At 39.8% G+C, this 17,934-nt stretch overlaps 1 protein-coding gene across 1 annotated transcript; it reads left to right on the top strand.

The window, feature by feature from the left end:
• Positions 1–208: 208 nt before the first annotated feature.
• traf7 (TNF receptor-associated factor 7) lies at positions 209–15,502 on the top strand. Its single transcript, XM_056401526.1, has 22 exons — positions 209–306; positions 2,240–2,374; positions 2,525–2,582; positions 2,705–2,796; positions 3,048–3,164; positions 3,357–3,449; positions 4,065–4,098; positions 4,259–4,481; positions 4,621–4,755; positions 4,892–4,987; positions 5,190–5,311; positions 5,976–6,049; positions 6,202–6,250; positions 6,590–6,717; positions 7,235–7,317; positions 7,399–7,438; positions 7,557–7,673; positions 9,029–9,151; positions 11,429–11,548; positions 11,898–12,029; positions 12,289–12,408; positions 12,869–15,502. Exons 3-22 carry the CDS (start codon positions 2,531–2,533, stop codon positions 12,881–12,883), a joined length of 1,965 nt encoding a protein of 654 aa, XP_056257501.1. The 5' UTR covers positions 209–306; positions 2,240–2,374; positions 2,525–2,530; the 3' UTR covers positions 12,884–15,502.
• The last annotated feature ends 2,432 nt before the right edge of the window (positions 15,503–17,934 follow it).

Raw genomic sequence — 17,934 nt, 5'->3', positions numbered from 1 at the left:
TCCAGGCGAGAACCAATAACGTCGCAGTATCGGAGAAAATGTGGATATATTTGGGAATACTGAGCTTTGCAGTTGGTTTGCGGAATACTGACAGCACCGAGTCCAATAGCAGCCCCGCGAAGTGGATTGTGGGTTAAGTAGTCCGACAGTGGAGAGCTGGGTTCACATCGAGGGACATCAGTACGCCTTCTACTACATGTCCCACGACACACTGCGGGAATTCAGCTGCGTGTATGTGAGGCAGAGAGAAGGGAAGATTTGGGATTTCGTCAGCAGCGTCTGTGCTGTGCTGTGACAAAAATAATGGTAAGTACACAAATTAAAAACATGCCATTTTCAACACAGTCCCCTCACTGACCACAAAATAACGCAGTCTTTCCGTTGGTGGTTAGCAGAGTTTGCCAAAGACCGTTAGCGTCAGTGATTGCTAATGGAACATGTAACATTAGCTAACTTAAGCTAGCAAACAAGCCGCTTTAGCTTGCTAGTTATCGCAGTTATACATGGTTGTTAAAAAGATGACTGTTGATTAAAAAAAAAACTTCATTGTATGCTGTCGTTGAAAGTGGCAATCACAAGTGGAACTGTGAAAGTCATATGTTGTATGTTTGAATATTTAGCCACCTAGCTGTCATTATTCAACTTTGGTTCGGTTCGTGTGTTCCGCCCCCCTTGGGTGTCGAGGTTCCTCTTTACGGGAATCTCCTGGCTTGTGAAAAGAGACAGTGACGCTGGTTGGAGCGGATTAGAGGTCCTGGATAGTTTCACTGGCAGATTGTGCAGCCTGTTACCAGATGAGCTGACAGCCCGCATGCCTTTCTGTTTACATCAGTGTCTAGTTGTCCGGGTCACTGGTTTTTGGTTTTACTTCGTCTTTGTGTTGTTCCCTTGTTCCCTTCCTCTCTGCCTCTCTGCTTCCCTGCCTCCCTGCCTCCCTGCCTTCCTCTGGGTGTTTGCAGATGTTGGACACGTTAACAGGTTTCCACATGAAGTGTTGATAAGATTTGGGGTCAGTGCTGCCTTCAGTCAGACAGCTGTTGTGTGTTTTTCATATTTTTTCAGCTGTGTGTATGTCTCTGGAGGATTACTAACTAACTTCAGCAAGGAAGCTAAAAGCATTAGTGTATTGCTGTGTAGTTTATGTACAGGATATGTATAATTTGCAATTCAGGATTTTAAATGAGAACTGGCTATTTTTGCAAATCTTAACTTCCTGTTTTTAGCTGTTGCTGCTGACTGAAACTGTGCCTTGAATTTTGCTTGAACTTGTATATATTAGAGGTGCTCCGATCCATATGTTTTACTTTGAGTACGGTTTTTATAACATCTCTGTCTAAATCCCTGTCGTGTGGACTGAATCCACAGAGGTAACATGGGCCGGGGATTTATTGATACCCAGAACATGGAATTTTATAATATTATTATAAAAGGAGCTGTATTTAATGTGGATTGCTCACATCATGGCCGATACCCAAAACCCTGAATGAGGTCAGATCCGATACACAGGATCTTTTCGCATAGATGCCAATCCTGGGTATCAGATGAGTTAATCCCCAGTATAATATGTTACATTTCTATTATACTTTTCTATACTATACAAATAAAGCAACACTACAGCATAATAAAATCAATATTATGACAAGCCTGCTTCGAAATTTTTTTTGTATTGTAACCTGTAAATTACTGACTCAATGACTCAATGTATTCAGCCATTGCTGATTGAATTTGTGCTCGGACTTTCACTTTGCTTAAGACTTCTACAAACTATAAAAAACAATCCAGTTGAGAAACTAACCCATAAAACAGTCTTCTCTGCTGTAACGATTTCTGTGGAATCATTATGGTTGATTGTGTTGTTGCGCCTGAAGCCAGTAAAGTAGGTCAAACCTCCATTCAACAACAGTAACTCAACTGTACAAGCTCCATGATTCACTTATTTCTCACTGCGTTGCCTCTTGTCTTAGGTAGATTTAAGCTGTATTGTAGCCGCTGGCATTTGCAAATGATTTTTGGGCCAAGAGTGGGTGTGTGTTTTTCTCTGTCTCTGTTAAAACATAAAGGCAACTTATGTCCAGCATTATGTATTTATCCTGTTTTCAGCCAGGCTACTGCAGTGTTGCTCAGAATATCACAAGTGTTATGATTATTTTGTGTCACAACATGTCTCTCCCACTCTGTTCTTCACTAATGCCCTTCATTCCTCTTCACCTCTCTGCACGCCTCTTTGTCCTCTTCCCAGGCCTAGCAGTCCAGCTAGCTGCAAGTGTTTCCTCGTGGATGTGTGTGTGCTTCGGGTTATAAGCAGTGGTAAAACATCTCCACAGCAGCCATCCCCAGCAGCCCTTCCACTCCCCCGGCAGACTCCAGCAGCGTGGTGAGACTGTAGCATGGAGAGAGATTTTAATTAAATACCCAGACAGTACTTGTGTTGTGTGATGGATTCCTGTTATAATTACTCTTTTTGTTTAAGATAGTTGATAGTTGACCGTCTATCTATCCATCTGCCCTCATTTCTTCACTGCAGAGCAGGATGGAGGCCTCATTTGGCCCAACCTTCTCAGCCGTGGCTGCAGGAGCTAAAGGTGACATACTTGATAAACTTCTCCTCTCAAAATGCTCTTTCTTCCTCTGTGTTTCTGTTTCTCTTTTTTGTTTGTGTTAGTCTGGTTTTCTTACTTGTGAACTTGTCTTAATCTGTTTTCAGCAGAAGGGTCCAGCACCTACAAATCGCACAGAAGAACTCCTTCCTCCTCCAGCACTCTAACCTACTCCCCCCGCGATGATGACGATGGAATGGTACATACATCCACATTTTTACATGTTATGTTTTTGCAGTCCAACATAATAAATTCGAAAACTCACAAACATTTATAATAAAGCCTCTCAAAGCTGATCATTTTAAAATTGCCTGGGGTGAAAAAAAAAACATCTGGAATGAATTCCTGTTGTACAGCTTGTGCACAAGAGCCCACATATCTGGAAATACTATTGTACTATTGATGTATGAATAGGCTATGACCTTTTCTTCTTTCCACCGCCTCCCTCAGCCTCCCATTGGTACTCCTAGGAGGTCTGATTCGGCCATCTCAGTTCGATCACTCCATTCCGAGTCCAACATGTCTCTGCGCTCCACTTTTTCTCTGCATGAGGAGGAGGAAGACACGGTATCATGCCCTGCACAAACATACTGTACACATTACCACATACAGTATAAGACAGTAAACAAAAACATGTGGTCACACTCACATTTATGAACACATGCATACACATTTAAACATATAAAGACAGAAATTACAAGATAGTTTTGGAGCAGAAACTAAAAGCTGAGAAATTAACACATTTGTGTTTGTGTGCAGGAACCCCAGGTGTTTGCTGAACAGCCGTCAGTAAAACTCTGCTGCCAGCTCTGCTGTAACGTCTTCAAGGACCCTGTCATCACCACATGTGGGGTAAGTTTTTTTTGATTCAATGCAATTGCACACATATGTGCATTGTATTTGGAAGAATGTGTTTGATGACACATCTTTGTAGAAGTGCAAATAATGGGTTAAACAGTGTATATTTGTCCGCTCGAACTTAAACTACAAACATTAGCATGTCTAGCTAAGTAGCTCACTCCCCAAAGTAGTGACCCAATGTAATCCAAAGCCAGGGCCACTTCATACTACATTATTTTGTGGGGTTATAGGCTGCATAAAAAAACTCTCATCATGAATAACACATGTTGTATTCACATTTATGTTGAAGCACATCCACATTTAGCAGATTGTAGGCTAACTTTACCAGAAATGTGCTGCTTTTTATTGGATTTTGTGAAGTTTACACTCCAGCAATGTCTGGAATCAAGGAGCCTTTGTTTAGAACATGATTGAGGAATTCGAGAGGTAAATCTGCCACTGTTGTCATTAGAAACTGCATGTGTTTTAATGAGAATGCAGAGCTTGACAGGCGTAGCAGTAGTAGACTCAGTACAGTCATTTGTGCTTAAACTTATTATTATAATGAGAACAAGAAAATTGTTGACTTGAAAATTTCACGACACCTGTTTTTCAATCCTTCCTCAGCACACCTTCTGCAGACGATGTGCCTTGACTTCAGGTGAGTCTTAAAGTGTAATAGACCTATTTCACGGTGGACATTTTACATGGCACTAATAAGATTAACAATGGTTATATTTCATCTAGATGTATTAGTGCAAGGACTGTAGTTCAAAGTGCTGTTTATCATAACCTTACCGTCATGTTCGTGTTTCTCACAGACAAGTGCCCAGTGGATGCAGCTAAGCTGACGGTTGTGGTGAACAACATCGCAGTAGCAGAGCAGATAGGAGAGCTGTTCATCCACTGTAAATACGGCTGCAGGGCCACAGCCAGTGGTGCGGCAGGGGCTACAGCCTCCAATGCCACAGTGGCCGGGAAGCCTGGAGCGTACGAGGTGGACCCACTGGGCTGCCCGTTCACTATCAAACTGTCCACACGGAAGTAAGGAATAAAGATTTGATAAGATGTTGGATTTCTACTGCTTCTCTGTGAATGTAATATGACTTACTGTATAACAGCGCAACAAATTGCTGTGCTCTTACTTAGTGTTTTTCATCCTGAACTCTCTGTATCTCAACAGAGAACATGAGGCCAGTTGTGACTACAGGCCAGTCCGCTGTCCCAACAACCCCTCCTGCCCCCCGCTGCTCACCATGAACCTGGAGGCTCACCTCAAAGAATGTGAGCACATCAAATGTCCACACTCCAAATATGGGTGAGTCCTACAAACACACACGTTAAGAAATAATTTAACATTCCTACATTTCTTATATGTTATATAAGATACAACTCAACTAGTCTTGTTTATATTTCATCACTCGCTCATCTGCCTCTCTTCTACTCCACGACAGCTGTACGTTCATCGGTAACCAAGACACGTATGAAACACACCTGGAGGTGTGTAAATTTGAGGGATTGAAGGAGTTTCTGCAGCAGACCGATGACAGGTGAGCAGACCTGACACTGTTGATTGAAATAAAAATTTAAGACCTTATATATTCTCATCTAAAGAGCTAAGTATTCAATTGTACAAATATTGGTTGAACTGGATCCTTTCTGTCTATTAAACAATTTCAGCGCTTCGGTGAAATTAACTTGTTATTTTCTCTGATCGATCTGTGTGTGATCTCCGACCTTTGACCCTGTTAGGTTCCATGAGATGCAGCTGACTCTGGCCCAGAAGGACCAAGATATTGCCTTCCTGCGCTCCATGTTGGGCAAACTATCAGAGAAATTAGATCAGCTAGAGAAGAACCTGGAACTCAAATTTGGTGAGATTCAGGAGATGATGAAATCATTTATTTCACCTGCTTATAAGATGAGATTCTTCTTTACACCATTTTAGGGAAGTTATTTACATGTTTACACATTTGGATTAGAAGGATCCGCTCCACTGAACAGGTTGGTGGAGCAGGTGGTGTGATGTCTGCAGCTCATTTTAAGTGGTTATATATAATAATGTTTTTCTTTTCTTTTCTCTTTTTATACTTTTTTTTTTTGTTTTTCATTGTTGAAATAGCAACTAAACAGGGTTTGTGATTTGACACATGGACTCACTAATTTAGCCAAGTTAACTAGACCTGACTGTGCTCTTTATACTAACACACTAACACTTTGATCTGTTGATTGAGCCGGTGTATCAACAGCAGCAGTGGCTGTGACACACAGCTCATGATGGGAAACAAAGGTTCTTTAACCTGATTGCTGCAATTTGTGCTAAAAATGGCACTTGGAGTTATAACTCAGTCTAATCTGAAGGTATAGACATGATACACGAAGAGCACTAATGTTGAATCTATACTTGGTATATATGACACTCACACACTGAGTTTGGGTATGGGGATTAGTATCAGGGGAGAAAAAGGTGGCGAAAAAGCTGGATTGGTGCATCCTTAATTACCTCCCTCAAAGTTATTGTGCCTGTGTGTTTTTCAGATGTGTTGGATGAGAACCAGAGTAAACTGAGCGAGGACCTGATGGAATTTCGTAGAGATGCCTCCATGCTTAACGTAAGTGCGTGTGTGTGTATGTGTGTGCGCCTTTCAGAGACGCAGAGACAAATTAGTGAGAATAAAAGTTTAATTAGGAAGCCAGAATAAAAGGACAGGAGTTTGCAGTCAGCTTATAAAATACTTAATATTCATTTTCTGTGTCTCTGCAGGATGAATTGTCCCACATCAACGCCAGGCTCAACATGGGAATTCTGGGCTGTAAGTATCTGCCTGTCTGCCCTCCTTTACTCTTCACCTCTCTCAGTGCAGGAAGACATTTGGTAAAACTTTCCCAAGAACTGGTCCCTGTCAAGTTTTGAGTGATTTCAGTGTTAGAGTTGATTCTGAAATGCCAATTGTAGCTCTGACTTCCTTCTCTGGCCGTTCCTCTCCCTCACTCCCACTCACTTTCCTCCACCAACCTCTATCTGTCTCTTCCTTCCTCCATTCCTCACCTACCTAACTGTTCCCTTTTCTATTCTTTATATACACCTCGCTTGTGTAGTTTCCAGTGAGAAATGCATATCCAGACTTTCCCATCTCTGTGCCTGTGTGTAGCATACGACCCCCAGCAGATCTTCAAGTGTAAGGGCACGTTTGTTGGCCACCAGGGTCCCGTCTGGTGTCTGTGTGTCTACTCCACTGGAGACCTGCTCTTCTCAGGATCCTCAGATAAGACTATCAAGGTAACATCAACGCATCACACTCAAGGGAAATGAACAATGCCATTTTCAGACTGCCATTAACACCACTGAAAACACATTTTCCTTGATTATTTCATGGATACATTTTGGATGTGGTAGAGGGCTGTCAAACTCAGACTAGACTTGGATTATATTCAGTCTTCTCCCTAGTACCAGCACCTGTAGCAACATGGCCACACCAATACAGCCTCTGTTTGTTTTTTTGTTTTGTTTTTTGAAGCAGTGCTATTTTGAGTCTGAACACAGACTTACGCTGCCCACCTCCAGAGAGATTCTGATAACTTCTGCCCACAGCCGTGTATTGGAAATATGAAAATATGGAGTTGTTTTCCATATACACTTACTCAAATGTGGGAAGACACATTATTTAGCATGTGCTGATAAAAAGGCCTTCGGAAAGTGGAAAAAATAGCTTCAGGTTGCAGCCTAAAGATGCACACACGCAAACAGGAATGTAATTTTTAGCAATATGTTAATGAATTTCCTCCTTTCCCCTCAGGTCTGGGACACCTGCACCACCTACAAGTGTCAGAAAACCCTTGAGGGTCATGATGGCATCGTACTGGCTCTGTGTATCCAGGGGTAATAAAATGCACACATGCACCTAAGCACACACACACTGTGATCATAAGCTTCATATCATTGTCTTTTTCGTCTCCATAGAAACAGGCTATACAGTGGCTCTGCAGACTGCACCATCATTGTAAGTAACATTCACTTCTCTGCTTCCTGTTTTTAAAGTAACACTAACACGCTTGAATGGTTTTTGAAAAGTTTTGTTTCCGTCTTTTTGACGTCCTGCCACTTTGCATCTTGCGTAGGTATGGGACATCCAGACCCTGCAGAAAGTCAATACTATCCGTGCCCACGACAACCCTGTATGTACACTGGTCTCCTCCCACAACATGTTGTTCAGCGGCTCCCTCAAGGCCATCAAGGTACAGTTACGTACATGATGTATCACCCAGTGCATGTTGTGTTGTTCCCTCATTTTTAAAGCGTTCTGCAGAGGCATCAGTTTATTTTCCTCTTGTCAAGATTTATTTAAAGTGCATTATCATATGAAAATGTATCTATACCCTTTACAGCAATGTAAACAGAACGATTAACATAAAGAACAACAAACAGATTATTAAAAGTAAGACAACAAATAAAAATAAGTACAGATAAACCATCGAAAACTGTGCGTGTAAAATCAACAAAGGGCAAAGACATGAAGTGAGTTTTGCCTCTGGCCTTCAAGGTTTCCTAAGAAGGAGCTGTTTATACATAAGTAGGAAAACTGATCCACAGATAGGGACCACAAAGTGAAAATCCTCCAAAACCAAGATCTGAGCAGTTCTATCCCTTGTAGTTTTTTTTAGGTCAAAACATCTGAAGTGGGTTTAGGACAGAGATGAATGCATGGATCAGAATCTCAGTATCAGATAAATGGAGAAGTGGATGGATTCTGTAAAAGTATAGAGCATTTGTCAAGTCAACAGCAGCCAAAATATTGTTTGGCTTTTTGACTAGAGGGGTTTAAGTGGTATCTAGATTGGCAAAAAAGTTACTACAAGATTTAAAAGTATAATATAATAGTCAATTAAATAATGTAAGCTTTCCAGAAAATGTGTTTTTAAGTGTTGTTTGATGTAAATACATAGAGAGTTGCTCAGAAACATTAGTGTAACTGTAGTTGCTCAGCAGTGACCTGCAAAATTAGTTTTGAGAGTGTGACTCAGTGAGGAGGGGAAAACAGTAAGGAGTGATGGCTATAGCCTCGTCTTTGTTACCATGGTTAAAAGCAAGCGAGCTAAACGAAGGGGGTGATTGTGGTGCTGTGCACATGATGTCAGAGCTCTTACACAGGGACTTTCCTCTCTTGCCCATCTTGACTCTTCCCCCTCCTCCTCCTCCTCCTCCCGTCTCCCACCAGCTCTCTGTTTCAGCTCAGTGACATCATGCAATTAACTGTTTTCACCAGTGTGTATCTGCCCCAGCTCAGCTCCATGTACAGAGCGAGTGGGTGCGTGCACTTTCATGAGTGTGTAATAGTTAAAACGTAGCCTCATTTCAGTTTATGTTGTGGTTTGTTGATGGTGATGACTTACTGCAACTAAGTTTATGTGTCAAGTGAAAGGGCAGTGAAAAGCAAATTGTTTTCTAGAAAACCTTTGTAATATGAACTTTCTCTGATGGAACTCCCCAAGAACTGCAGCTGTTATTCTTATGGGTATTCTCTTGCGTAGTCAGTAAAGTTTGTTTTTCCCTAAAGTTTCAGTTTGACTGATCTTCATTTTTGCGTGTGTAGGTGTGGGACATCGTTGGCACAGAGCTGAAGCTGAAGAAGGAGCTGACCGGTCTGAATCACTGGGTTAGAGCACTGGTGGCCTCCCAGAACCACCTGTACAGTGGCTCATATCAGACCATCAAGGTAGGTGGAGGGGCTGGAGAGTGAAGGGGAAATGGAAGTGGTGTACATACACACAATTTAAATTCACAGGTTGATTGTCTAGTCAGTTTCACGATCGTCACTAAGCATGGAAGACTTGCCACGCTTTCTCCACATGTTGAAGCAGTGTGCGTGTGGTTGTAGATGTTTTCGGCCTTTATAAAAGCAACAGGAGGAAAAGAGTGAGGATTAAACTGTGTGTTTGTTTGCTTCAACCCACAGCAGTAACCTTGTGTTATTACCAAAGGCCAGGCATGTGTCGTTTGCTAATCACATTGTATACCTGTTCAGGACTGGAACATCCGCCCTGCAGGAGCCAAGGTGCTAGTAGGTTTGGAGGAACAATAACAGCTCTGACCTGATTTTTTTTTTTGTTTTGGGGAATTTTGCATTCCAGAAATTCCAGCCAAACCTGTGTCACGAAACTCATTGTTATTCTTCATCCTCGAATCCTTTTCATAATGGCCTGTAATACAGGAACTAACTAGCTCTACACTGCAATACTAGAACAGTGCTATTTGTCTTCTACATGGATCTTGAAGTGCGTGCTTTTGTCAGCTTTGTGGCCTCAAAGTCCTAGCATTGTGACATGTATGTATCCAGCCAAGTGCATATTTAAGACCTTTAAAGCTTCTTGTTTTAAAATGAATTTAAAAAAATTAAACAGTAGAAAAGCCACTGTCAGCCACTGAAGACCTGCTGTTTGAGCAATTACTCAGAATATCTGGTAAATCGGCCACTGTTATCTCTGTAAACTGAGAATGTGTTGTGCTAAAATGCGAAGCTTGTCAGGCGTAGCAATAGTAACTGAGGAGGGTGGGGCTTAGTAAACTGAATTAAATAAAAGGCCTGCAATGAATACTTTGATGAGGCAATGACTTGAACTGATTTTAAGTGTTCTAGATGAAGTTAATCAAGTTTTAATTTCATCAGGAGGGGCAGCAGAAAAAAGATTTGACAGTGTTATGCTTGGCAGGTCCTGTAGATCCGTCTGCCAGAGACAGACTTGAGTGGAAGGATGGTGGTTGTGAATTTTGGAGTATAAAAATAAAAAGCTGGAGGAGGAAGTGCATACTGGCCCTGTGGTTATGTAGAGTTGCCCAAGTGACCAGAAATACAGCTCCACATTATTGACGGGAGTAATTAGCACAGATAGAGTACTACATGCGTTTAAATACGTTACTCTGTGTGTGTGTGTGTGTGTGTGTGTGTGTGTGTGTGTGTGTGTGTGTGTGTGTGTGTGTGTGTGTGTGTGTGTGTTACAATGTGGAGCTTGGTCAAGGTTTTAGCTGATATGTTGTTGTCAGTGTTGAGCACACTCAGGGTGCTAATTAGCTGGATATATAGAAACTGTTGCAGTCACTGTGTGTGTGTGTGTGTGTGTGTGTGTGTGTGTGTGTGTGTGTGTGTGTGTGTGTGTGTGTGTGTTAAAGCCATTTGGATATATTGTGGCCAGTAATTGGTTTCTGTATTCTCTATACAAAAAGGACTTTGTGTCTGTGTCTTACTGTCATCTTCATTCACTGCCTCATTGTTGAAAGTATTCTGATTGCACTGTGTGTACTGTGTGTGTGTGTGTGTGTGTGTGTGTGTCCCGCTGTCTTGCTGGAGTTGGTCACTAATGAATACCTCAGGGACGCTGGAGAGAGATGAAGAGAGGAACAGAACAGAGAGCAAAGAGAGAGCGACTGGTTGTGGGAATGGGGGACATCTGTGAGAGAATGAAGAATGAGTAAAGGGAGATGAAATCAAAGATAAAGTAGACTGCTTGTTTTTTTATGATGCCTATAAGTGGAGAAGTCGGTCTCCAGCCAATACTTAGCTGGAGAAGTCATTTAGCAAATGTTTAGCTTCAGAAATTGCCTTGACAAATGCTGCAAATATTCAGTGAAAAACACTTGATACATAATTATGTAACTGACACCTACAAAGTTCCTAGAAGACCTAAATATGTAAAGTCAGTGTTTGAACAGAAAATATTTTTTGCACTCATTTCTTTTTTAAAATGCAAGAGATGAACTTCCATTAGTTTTTTTATTTTTTAATGTTTAAAAAGTCGGACCAGTGTTTGAATGCCTAAAATAGTTGGCAGTGTTTAATAGCAGCCCCTGTAATCTGTTGATCTGCTGACAATGTCTGTTTATCTATCCCTGTCCAGGACACTCACTCACCGTCACATCTTTTTCATCATTCCTCTTTCACTTTCACTTATTTTTTACCCAGCATCCTCTCTGACTCCCTCTTTCTCCCCCCTGGCAGATCTGGGACATCCGCTCTCTGGAGTGTGTTCACGTCCTACAGACCAGCGGGGGCAGCGTCTACTCCATTGCTGTCACCAACCACCACATCGTCTGTGGCACTTATGAAAACCTAATCCATGTAAGGGAGACAGACACAAGCACACGTACACTCCTGCACAGACACACAGACTGTTTTTCACCTTCATTTTACATTTACATCTCAATGAAAATCAAGTTTATTATTTTATATCCAATGTAAAGGCTGCAGACAATTTTTAAAGTCTCATGCACATTTATATTTCATGTATATTTATAATGTTTGTTTATTATGACTATAAGGAGCGGAGTTCTGCCAGACAGAACAGACGTTTTGTTGTGTCCTGATGACAATAAAGTATCTACCTAAATATTAGCCAAACTACTGTGATGTGATGATGATGATGATGATGATGATGATGATGAAGAAGGTGCACCTCTCTCCTCTCTAGGTATGGGACATTGAGTCTAAAGAGCAGGTGCGGACCCTTACAGGTCATGTGGGGACAGTTTATGCTCTCGCTGTCATCTCCACCCCTGACCAGACCAAAGTGTTCAGCGCCTCCTACGACCGTTCCCTCAGGGTGAGGACAGACTGTATATCAATTTCTGTGTGTGTGTGTGTGTGTGTTGTGTGTGTGTGTGTGTGTGCGCATTATCTGTTTTAAATAAGAAAGTAAGTATTCAAAGAATAGTCCGACTTCACTAATTCATTGTCTTGGCTGAGCTGAAATTACACAATCTTCAGAGGAGAAAGAAGAAGTTAAATTTGTGTGTAAAACACTTTTGCATATTCTGCTTAAAATAAAAGCTTTAAAATGTTGTTTTTGTGTTTATTTGCAGGTGTGGAGCATGGACAACATGATCTGTACCCAGACCCTGCTGAGACACCAGGGTAGTGTAACAGCTCTGGCCGTTTCCAGAGGCCGCCTCTTCTCCGGAGCTGTTGACAGCACCGTCAAGGTACAACATATCATCCTCAGTCAGCTACGCCACCTGCTGCACATCTGTATCTGTCTGTGCCTCTGCAGATGTTGTTCTCCTCATTATCCATCCAGCAGCCTTTTTCTCTACTGTTCAAATTTTAACCATTGTTATTTTTTTAAATGGGACACGGCCAAGAAATACGGAGGATTAGGGCCACATGTAAAATGTTCTAACGCTTCTCGTGGCCCTAATCCTCCCCCGTAAAGAAAGAAGCATCAAACAGATCCTCGTAAAAGTTGTAGACCGGCATCATAAAAAGGCTTTCAGAATAAAAGCACTTGGAAAAAGCTTTTATAACTATTCTTATAGGTCATTAGGAATACTTCCTGATCTTTCCTATCCTAACCTGCAGCTGCATATAATTGCTTTATTGTAATGTATTGTATTGCAACTTTGTTGGATCTGCTAAATTAATCTTTCTGTCTCCCTCTCTTAGGTGTGGACATGCTAAATGAACAGTTTGCTCTGCAGTTGAGTCCAGATGACTTCGCATCTCATTAACCTTTCCACATCATTTCCTCTTCCCCACCTGTTTCTTTGATTGTGATTTAACGGCCACAGACCAATAACAACCACCACTCCACAGTCAAGCTGCATTTGAACTGTTTTACTAAGTGTTGCTTTTAAAACTCCAAACAAACACTCCGACACGTTGACCCGATCGTCAGGATCGTGGGTCAGCTCCATGTCACACTCCTTGGTGACCTCGGTGACCCAGCGCATTACAGGGCAAATTAAGACGAGCTGCCTTAACGGTTGCAACACACTGCGCCATAAAAGAGATTGAATGGGCGCTGCACTCCTGTAATCAGAGCAGGAAGCAGAGAGGATTATGGTTGTTAGAGTTTTTCAAACTGTAAATGGTCCTGCCTGTTTCCTGCAGATACACCTGCCATTTAAGAACTGTACTGATGATGCCTAATGTACAGTAAACTGTTCAAATAATGTAAGGGCTGGTTTCGTAAACATGTACTGATGCCACAATCACTCCAAATGTTTATGTTATGTGACTTTTCAAAAGCCAATACACTCCTGAGAGAACTCCCAGAATGCAGCTTTCATTTTATGCAAATTAAGTAGCAGCTGTTTTATGCTGAAATTCATGTGAACAGTGCTTTTTTGAGTTGGACTTCATTGAGTCCTACCCAGCGAATCTCTTCCCTCTTGCTTCCATATTGTGGTTAGAGGTCAAAGGTCAGCAGCCCTGCAGCTGTTGACCAACCAGTTTCTTGCTCAGACACCTCAGCAAGTGACCTACTGTTGACTGCTGTAAGTGATTTGAGTAGAAGACAGTGGAGGTCACATGTACTGTATAGTCAAAGCAGAAACCCAATGTAGCTAAAATTATATTATGTCAGTATTTTAACAGGTAAAGGGCAGTATTTTTTTTCCAGTGTGCTCTCTGTCTTGCTCTGAACGATGGTGAATGAGGTCGATAAGTTTTTAATGAAAAGAAAGCAAATATTCAGTTATTGATGGCCATTATTCAAGGCAAACTCAATGTAGAGAGAGAGCGCTGGCAGTAGCAGTGCTGCTGCAGACACACTGGCGATGTGGACACACACTCATGCAAGCTGCAGCAGTCAGCGATGCAGCCGCCACGCAACCTAGGCAGTGTGTCTTTGGCGATAGTCAAGGCAATAGATTATTGCAGTTACAACCTCTGAGCTATGTGTATTTTGATTTGACTCTAAACCTCAACTTCAGTCTGGATCCGCTGAGACTTTGGCTAAGCATGTTTTCAGATTTTAGGGGCTTTCACACCTGACACATTTGGTTGTGTTTTGTTAGATGCATTTGTTCTGGTGGTAGTCTGGTCTTATGACGTCACCAAAACTGAGCAATGAATGACTTCATGCTCACAGTTCTTGGCTCATTTGTAAACAGTGTGAACTTGAAAACACAGCAGAACTAAAAAGGAGCAATGGATCTAAACCAACTGAAGTAAACTCCAGGTGTGAAAGCAACCTTCACCTGGTTTTGTAGCTGGTTAAAATTTATTATCCACTGCATTTTAAAACCAGCTAGTGAATTGCCTTGGCTGCGTAGCATTAATAATTTTCCAGTTCTTAGCAGACAGAGTGTTCGTCTCTTGATTCAACATTTCTGTTCTAGACCAAGAAAAAGTGCACATATCAACATGGATGGATGCAGGTGCAATAACACATTTTCTCACTCCTTGTTTACTGTAGTTGTCGCACAGTTCGGTCTTGTGAAACCAGCCTTTACAAAACACCTTTTAATAAGTGCAGAATTTAAAGAGAATGACAGATCTATAGATTTACTGAGTTTTATATTAGTGCCATGATAGAGCTGTATTCAGAGCCACTCAACGGTTATACAGTTGTGTAAAGTAAAAGATAGTGCCGAGCCTGGACATGTGCCCATGAGAATGACTCACCCTGGCCTACATAACAGAGACAGGCAGAGAGGAGGAGACAGTTCGTGTGCATGTATGTGTCTGTTATTGTGTATATGTGAGTGTGTTTCAATGAGTGCCATATGTGCGGATGAAAAGTTAGGAAAGACTGCAATAATGTGTATTTCTCCCCTCTCTCTGTCTCCCTCCTCCCTCTCTCAGATCTGTCTTCAGCTGGTTAGAATAAACGTAACCACAGATTAACACTTTATGAGTGTAGCACTTGATCGACTCACAGAAGGCAAGAGGCGGACTAGGTGTAATTAACCTCAAAACTCCCAGAGGCAAAGTGCCGTTGAGCTAAAGTGAAATCCAGTGTTCCTAAATTATGTCTGAGGACCCACATTGGGTTGAACATATGAAAAATGACTAAATATGCCTGGGAGGGTAGTTTTTTAGTTAATGAGATCATGTACACTCACACCAAATTTAGACATTTAAGCTAAATTAGATTTTTACAGATGTTCGGAACTATTTTGCTTTCATTTCAATGCAGATCTGGTCGCTACTTACTTTAGCCTTGGTGTGAAAGGTAGAGGAGGGGAGGAGAGAAAGTGTCTTCGCTGGTCACAGTTTCAGTGATTTCTTGTATACTTGTAATCATGTAAGCCTGAGTTGATCATTGATCAATAAAACTGTTGTACACTTTGACACTGTGAATCTGATTTATTTTAGCTATACAACATGCTGCTTCGTGTGCTAAATAGGATATGAATATGGAAATTGAGCATAAACATAGCTTCAAGGTCCACTTAATAGAATTTTTTTTTAAACTTTCAAACACATCAAATAGTCATTCAAGGGCGTAGGTTTGTTCTCAACATTGGTAGGGACGCAACAACCCCGCCACCCTTCCAGAGAGATTGGCTTTTTAATGCTGTCAACCAAACGGTGTATCAACATATAAGATCTGAATTTACATTCAAGAATGCCCATACGCAAATGTAATATATGTATATGTGTTGAATTTCCATATATGAAATATATGTACATATGAAGTAAAATCATATGTTTTGGCTATTTTATGTGTGGCCGATATATGTAAAAAGTACATATGAAACCTGTTAGAAATTGGAACAATATATATTGACATATTGGCCTATGTCTAGTTAATAGAAACATGTATTTTAATATATCTGTTTGTATTATAGACATATGTTGCATAAATATATATCAGTCCCAAAGCCAGTTGGTATATGTTCATATTTTATATGTAAATATAAAAGAAAGACATATGTTTAAGTTTAAAAAATTATTAAGATCCTCCGCATCCTCTGTGTTGGTATTCTTCGACCTATTTTGACCATGGTAACTGTTTCACTGTTATACACAAATATGACGAATACAATGACGACTCCCTACCTTGCAGTTGTGAAATCCGATTGTTTATCTATTCCTAAAGAATTCTAATTCCTTTGTTTATATTCGTATATTTATATTTGTAAGTATATTGCACGGTTATGAAATCCTAAGCAATGAGTGAGCCAGCTAACTATTTCTCTGCCTGGAGACAAAAGAAAAAAAATCTGGTTGATGTTAGCTTCACTTCTAAAGCTGTTGTACCATTATAGTAAGACATAAAATTTCAGAAAAACATCATAGTATAGTAAGGAATAAAAAACGTTATGATACAGTAAGGCATAAAAAAGTCATTGTATCGTAAGGCATACAAATGTCACAGTATAGTGAGGCATAAAAACTTCATACTATAATAGGGCATAAAAACATTATAGTATGGTAAGGCATAAAAAGTAAAAAAAAAAGTCATGGTATGGTAAGGTATAAAAAGTCATAGTATAGTAAGGCATAAGAAATTCATACTTTAATGAGGCATAAAAACATTATAGTATGGTAAGGCATAAAAAGTGATAAAAATGTCATAGTGTAGTAAGGCATAAAAACTTCATACTATAATAAAGCATAAAAACATAGTATGGTAAGGCATAAAAAGAAAAAAAAAAAGTCATTGTATGGTAAGGTATAAAAAGTCATAGTATAGTAAGACATAAAAAGTGATAAAAACTTCATAGTAAAGTAAGGCATAAAAATGTCATAGTGTAGTAAGGCATAAAAACATTATAGTATGGTAAGGCATAAAAAGTGATAAAAATGTCATAGAATAGTAAGGCATCAAAAAGTCATAGTATAGTAAGGTATAAAAAGTAATAGTATAGTAAGACATACAAAGTGATAAAAACTTCATAGTAAAGTAAGGCATAAAAACATTATAGTATGGTAAGGCATAAAAAGTGATAAAAATGTCAAAGTATAGTAAGGCATAAAAACTTCATACTATAATAAGGCATAAAAACATTATAGTATGGTAAGGCATAAAAAGTGATAAAAATGTCATAGTATACTAAGGCATAAAAACTTCATACTATAATAAGGCATAAAAACATAGTATAGTAAGACATAAAAAGTGATATAAACTTCATAGTAAAGTAAGGCATAAAAATGTCATAGTGTAGTAAGGCATAAAAACATTATAGTATGTTAAGGCATAAAAAGTGATAAAAATGTCATAGAATAGTAAGGCATTAAAAAGTCATAGTATAGTAAGACATACAAAGTGATAAAAACTTCATAGTAAAGTAAGGCATAAAAACATTATAGTATGGTAAGGCATAGAAAGTCATAGTATAGTAAGGCATAAAAACGTCATACTATAATAAGGCATGAAAAAATAGTATGGTAAGGCATAAAAAGTTTTTAAAAAAAAAGTCATGGTATGGTAAGGCATCAAAAAGTCATCGTATAGTAAGGCATAAAAAGTGATAAGAATGTCATAGTATAGTAAGGCATAAAAACTTCATACTATAATAAGGCATAAAAACATAGTATAGTAAGGCATAAAAAGTGATAAAAATGTCATAGTAAAGTAAAGCATAAAAACTTCATACCATAAAAAGGCAAAAAACACAGTATGGTAAGGCATAAAAAGTAAAAAAAAAAAGTCATGATATGGTAAGGTATAAAAAGTCATAGTATAGTAAGACATAAAAAGTGATAAAAACTTCATTGTAAAGTAAGGCATAAAAATGTCATAGTGTAGTAAGGCATAAAAACATTATAGTATGGTA

Source organism: Seriola aureovittata, chromosome 17, assembly GCF_021018895.1.
Source record: "Seriola aureovittata isolate HTS-2021-v1 ecotype China chromosome 17, ASM2101889v1, whole genome shotgun sequence".
NCBI lineage: Eukaryota > Metazoa > Chordata > Actinopteri > Carangiformes > Carangidae > Seriola > Seriola aureovittata.
Note: the sequence above shows the minus strand (reverse complement) of the source record. Positions and strands in the feature narration are given on the sequence as shown.

Coding starts and splice junctions, on each gene's coding strand:
- traf7 (XM_056401526.1), top strand. CDS start 2,531: ATGGAGGCCTCATTTGGCCCAACCTTCTCAGCCGTGGCTGCAGGAGCT. Junction 2,797..3,047: donor GCGATGATGACGATGGAATG/GTACATACATCC, acceptor CGCCTCCCTCAG/CCTCCCATTGGTACTCCTAG. Junction 4,482..4,620: donor ATCAAACTGTCCACACGGAA/GTAAGGAATAAA, acceptor GTATCTCAACAG/AGAACATGAGGCCAGTTGTG.